The sequence below is a fragment of the Bison bison genome, unplaced genomic scaffold (assembly GCF_000754665.1).
Source record: "Bison bison bison isolate TAMUID 2011002044 unplaced genomic scaffold, Bison_UMD1.0 scf7180017864270, whole genome shotgun sequence".
Taxonomy (NCBI): domain Eukaryota; kingdom Metazoa; phylum Chordata; class Mammalia; order Artiodactyla; family Bovidae; genus Bison; species Bison bison.
In genome coordinates, this window is record NW_011494842.1 from 8855191 (window position 1) to 8859856 (window position 4666).

The 4666-nt window shown below is 59.6% G+C and overlaps 1 protein-coding gene across 1 annotated transcript in view; it reads right to left on the reverse strand.

Moving 5' to 3' along the window:
- The window catches only part of CPNE5 (copine V), a 105023-nt gene extending 101085 nt beyond the window's left edge, over positions 1-3938 (reverse strand). Inside the window, exon 1 of the mRNA XM_010848669.1 lies at positions 3438-3938. Within this exon, the coding sequence (XP_010846971.1) occupies positions 3438-3532 (95 nt within the window). The 5' untranslated portion in view covers positions 3533-3938. The remainder of the gene's footprint in view (positions 1-3437) is intronic.
- Positions 3939-4666: the final 728 nt, after the last annotated feature.

Here is a 4666-nt window from a genome sequence, read left to right on the forward strand (position 1 = left end):
ACCAAAATCGGTAAAAACAGTTATTTGGGAGTAGACAGTAAAGAACCTGCCTGCAATGCAGGAGAACGGGGTTCAATCCCTGGGTAGAAAAGATCCCCTGGAGAAGAGAATGGCAACCCACTCCAGTATTCTTGCCTGGAGAATTCCACGGACAGAGGGGTCTGAGGGACTACAGTCCATGGGGTCACAAAGAGTTGGACATGACTGAGTGATTAACAAAAACACACATACAGAGACTATAGATTAGCCCAAGAAATACCAACACAAAGAACCAGGGGCTGAAACACGTCCACCCCACAGTGTCATCTGCCTTCAGCAGAGGCGTGGGTGGCCGTCCACTGTGATCCTGTGCTGGGGCTCACACTTGTCCCCGTGCCAAGCAGATTGGCTCAGCTAGCAGTGTCCTAGGACAGGCATGGTGCGGGGCCAGTTCCTCCCTCAGGCAACAGCAGAGACCTCCGAGGGCTGCAGGGGTGGCAGGGGCCTTCCTAAGAAGCAGAGAGGGGAGGGAACTAGCTCCCAGGACAGTTTCCAGTTCCTTTGAAACACTGGCCCCTCATCCTGAGATGCCTGCTCTGAAGCCCTCTGGAACTCAGTCAATCAGCACCTTTGCCTGCCCTACTACTCCAGGCCCCTGCCCACTATTCCCTGTCACCTAGATGCTCAGGGCAGGGGCATCCCATAGCCTCCTCCCCCGGGGCTCAGTCAATGCTGACCATGGAATGCAACGAAGAGGCCAGGACTTCCAGTAATTGGTGGCCATGGAGTATAGAATATGCTGGAGAAAGCCATTCTGTGCAGCTCTCCCTCCTCCCCCTCCTCCTCCTTTTCCTTTCTTCTCTCTCCCTCTCAATCTGTTCTAGAAACTGGATAGTTGGACTTGGTTGAGGGAAAGAGATGGATTGACGATTTCAAGCCCACCCACATTGTGCTCCTTGTCTCCTCTCTGTTCCAGGTGACTCCTCCCTTCACCCCTTCCTACCAGAACCCCATTTTCCCCACCCTCTGGCTTCAGGGAGGGTGGGAGAGCAGGGCCTGGGTCATGCCCCCGTCCCCAGCCTGATATCCCATGAAAAGGAATAAGCACCAGGGTTGATCCCAGAACCACATCCCCCAGGAACTCAACTGCATCCCTGGGTACCACCTAGGCCAAAGGTTTGAGTCTTTGAACACCTCTACTTTCAGAGAGTAAACAGGAGGGGCCAAGTGCTACTGCCTTACAGTAATCATTGTAGCTATTTATTGAGCACCTACTGTATGTGAAGCAAGTGGAAAGCAGCATGCTGGATGCTTCATGATCCTCTACTCCTGTAAGTTAATTCCTCCAACAGGATTTACTGAGGATCTGCTACGTGCCAGCCACGCTTCCAAGCACATGAGCTACCTTGGCAAGTAAGGTTTCTCAATGAATATGGGACCTCCTAGGGCTGCAGGTGGTTTGCACTTGACAAATGGGAGAAATCGAGGCTAAAATTTTGTCCCAGGTGGTGGAGCAGATTCCATCTTAAGGTGTCTGATCCAAAGCCATGGTGCCCTGTGCCCTCTGCCTCCTCTACCTGCCCTGGAAGTAGAGGGTTTGTGAATCTGAGTCAGAGTGGGGACTCCCACTTCCAAAAAGAAAAAAGAGAGAAAAAAAGAAAAAAACAGTTTACTTTAGGGGAAGAGGAATGAAGTCTATACAACCGAGATGTCTTCAGAGGTTCCGGGTTCAATATGCGAGAGATCCCCTGGCCCAGGCTGAGTGCTCAGGACTCAGTGGACGCCTGAGGCAGTGATTTGGGTTGGGTGTCCCATGGATGAGAAGGATGGCTGGAAGTGGGGAGCATGAGGCCAGGCTTTTCAGGATGGGGGGCGGAGACATAAACTGGTAGAAATGAAGACTGGGTGAGATCTGATGGAGAAGGTGCCATTCAGAGGCTCTGGGATGAAAAGGACCCTGAGACAGCTCTGACAGGGGCATGACTGAAGGCTGGGCTGGGAAGGAGCCTCAGGCTGTACGCCCGCAGGGGAGGGAAGGGCGGGCTGGGGCAGCTGCGGATGGCTGAGGAAGTGAGACCAGAGCTAACGGGCCATCAGGAATCTCCCAGCGGAGTAATGACAAAATGCAAATGGCCTTGGGAGATGATCCTGACAAAACTGTGTGTGGGACCATGGGGCAGAAACGTGGGAGTGATCACAGGAGCCCCCAGAAGGGCCTTAACACAAGGGGACAGCAATGTTCCACCGCATCAGCTCTTGCTCCTACTCCCCTAACCCCCACTCCTGCTCCCAATCCTTCCTCTTTCACACCCCAGCCCAGCTCCTCTGGTTCATCTACATACATCTCCCCAGGGCCACAACTTGGGAATACAGGGTTGTGGGGGGTGGGGGCGGGGGGTGCCACGAAGGTGGATGGAACATCCGACCAAAGAGAGGCCTAGAAGGGGATGGGGCAGGCGATTTGGGACAAGTGCGCACCCGGGACCCCAGAGATGCTGTTGGTCACTCTGGGCAGGGGAATGGCATCTCCTGCAGAGGTGGGGTCTGCACTGACCACAGTGTTCCTCACAGTCCCCACAAGGCAGTGACCCTAGGCCAGCCGCAGGGTGACTGCACTAGGGTAGATATCCCCCTCTAGCCCACCTGTGCCCCTCACTGCTTGGGGCAGCCTTCCTCTCTGATGGAAGAACCTGCGGGAGACCCAGCTCCGATGCCCTCCCCCCAGTGACTCCCAAAGCCTGTGTAACCTGGCTGAGGATTTAGGGGTGAGAGCCCACAAAAACTCCTCTCCCTCCCCTGCTGGACTCTAAACTTCCACACTCACTGTCCTAGTCCTTTGGCTTAAGATTTTATACCCCAGTTATTGTTTTTTTTAATGGTGTCACTTCGAGTTGTTATCAGTCATCCACAGCTCAGCATGAGTGAGCCAATCTGATCCTTTCCCGAGTCGGTTTTGCTGTTGGAGGTGAAGAAAGGCTTTAGGATCCTGGGGTCTGCAAGGTGGGGGGAGGGAGAGAGAGAGGGTGGGGGAGTTGGGGTGAAGGAGCGGGGAGAAGACAGGGAAGGAGGGCGCAGAAGGCAGAGGCTGGGCACGCCTGGGAAGGATGAGGCAAATCCCTCTCTTCTCCATTTGGGGAGGGGACGATCAGAAACAGACGGCGTGAAGACCCTGCTGTGTTCGTTCACTACCTCCCTCTCCCACCTCGGGCTCCCGGATCCCTACCCCCCGCGTCTTCTTATCTCCTCGCAACATCAGCCCGGTGTGCAAACTTTCCCGGATAAGACCCTGAGCTTGGCTTCCCATTCCGCCTTGGCCACCCGTGGCTGGGCATGGGCTCTTGCCCGACAGGCAGAGGGGCGTCCTGGAGACGAGCACGCTCTGGAAGGGGGCGCACGGAGGTAGACGGGGCTCCGGCTCCAGGGGCGGGGCGGGGGGACCCGGACAGCGGGCGGCTCACCTGCAGGACACGGTGATCTCCACCTTGGTGGCCGGGATGCTGCCCGCCAAGGAGTCGAACTCGCTCAGCGACGCCATGTCCTCGGGCTGTTCCATAGCCCACCGTGCCCCCACCCCAAATTAGTCAATCCCTGCGCGATTCACGCCTCCTCCGGAGCAACGGAAACCCTGGGCTCTCCCCCCAACTCCCGAGCCGGGGCTGGGCGGCAAAGGGAGGAGAGAGGAGAGCGAAGAGGGGGCGTGGGAAGTGAGAGAGGGAAGGGGGCGGAGGGAGCGGGGGCCGAGGAGAGAGGAGGGGGTGCGGGTGACGCCAAGAGGAGGCTGGGGACCCAGTGTTGAGGGGCAAAGCGCTCAGGGAGCTGGGGCGCAGCGGGGAGAGGCGGAGGGGCCCGAAGCGAGGGCGCCGGGAGGGACGCGCGGAGTGGTGGAGAGAGCACCGGGAAAGGGGCGGGGAGCTCGGGGTGGGGCAGAAGGGGTGCAGGAGAGGGAGAGGGGGTGTGGGGGGTCGAGTGGAGCTAGGGCTGCGGGGGCGGCGGGACTCAGGCAGCGCGGAGCGAACCCGGAGCGCCGGAGCTGCGGCGCCACTCGCTGGGTCTCCGCGCGGGCGGCGGCGAGGCTGGGGACGCGGCTCCAAGCGCCACCTTCTCGGCTCGGGCTCTGGCTCCGGGGCGCCCGGGCTGCGGGAAAATCAAATCTGCCCGAAGCCGCCGCCTCCCGCCACCCGGGGCGGCCGCTTGCTGGGTCCTTGAGCGCCGGAGGGGGCGCCCGCAGGGGCCGGGGCGGGGCCGCGGGCGGGGTCTGCGCGCGAGTGTGTGTGCAAGCGTGTGAATCTGTGTGTGTGTGTGTGTGCGCGTGTGGCGGGCGTGGGGACGCGGTTCCAGATGCTGGGAAGCTAGGGGGTGACGGCTAGAGATGGTCTCGGCCGTGCGCGTCTTCGTCTGCGCCCGCGCTCCACTCCCCACCTCCCGGAGGGTCTCGGTACCCCGGGAGCCAGAGGGGTGTCTGAACCTAGGAGCATCTGTTTGGGAAGGGTCTCTGCGGAGCGGGGGTGGGGAGGGATCTGTGCACAGAGACAGCATCTCCCCCAGAGGTTTGAGGGGGGTCTCTGCTGAGGGTGCGCCCCAACGCAGGGGAGGGGGCGGGTCTCAGTCCAGAAACAGATTTTACATTTCCTGGGGAAGCGTGTGGGGCCGACCCCAGTGCCTGGAGGGGCCGCCTCAGTGAGGGTCC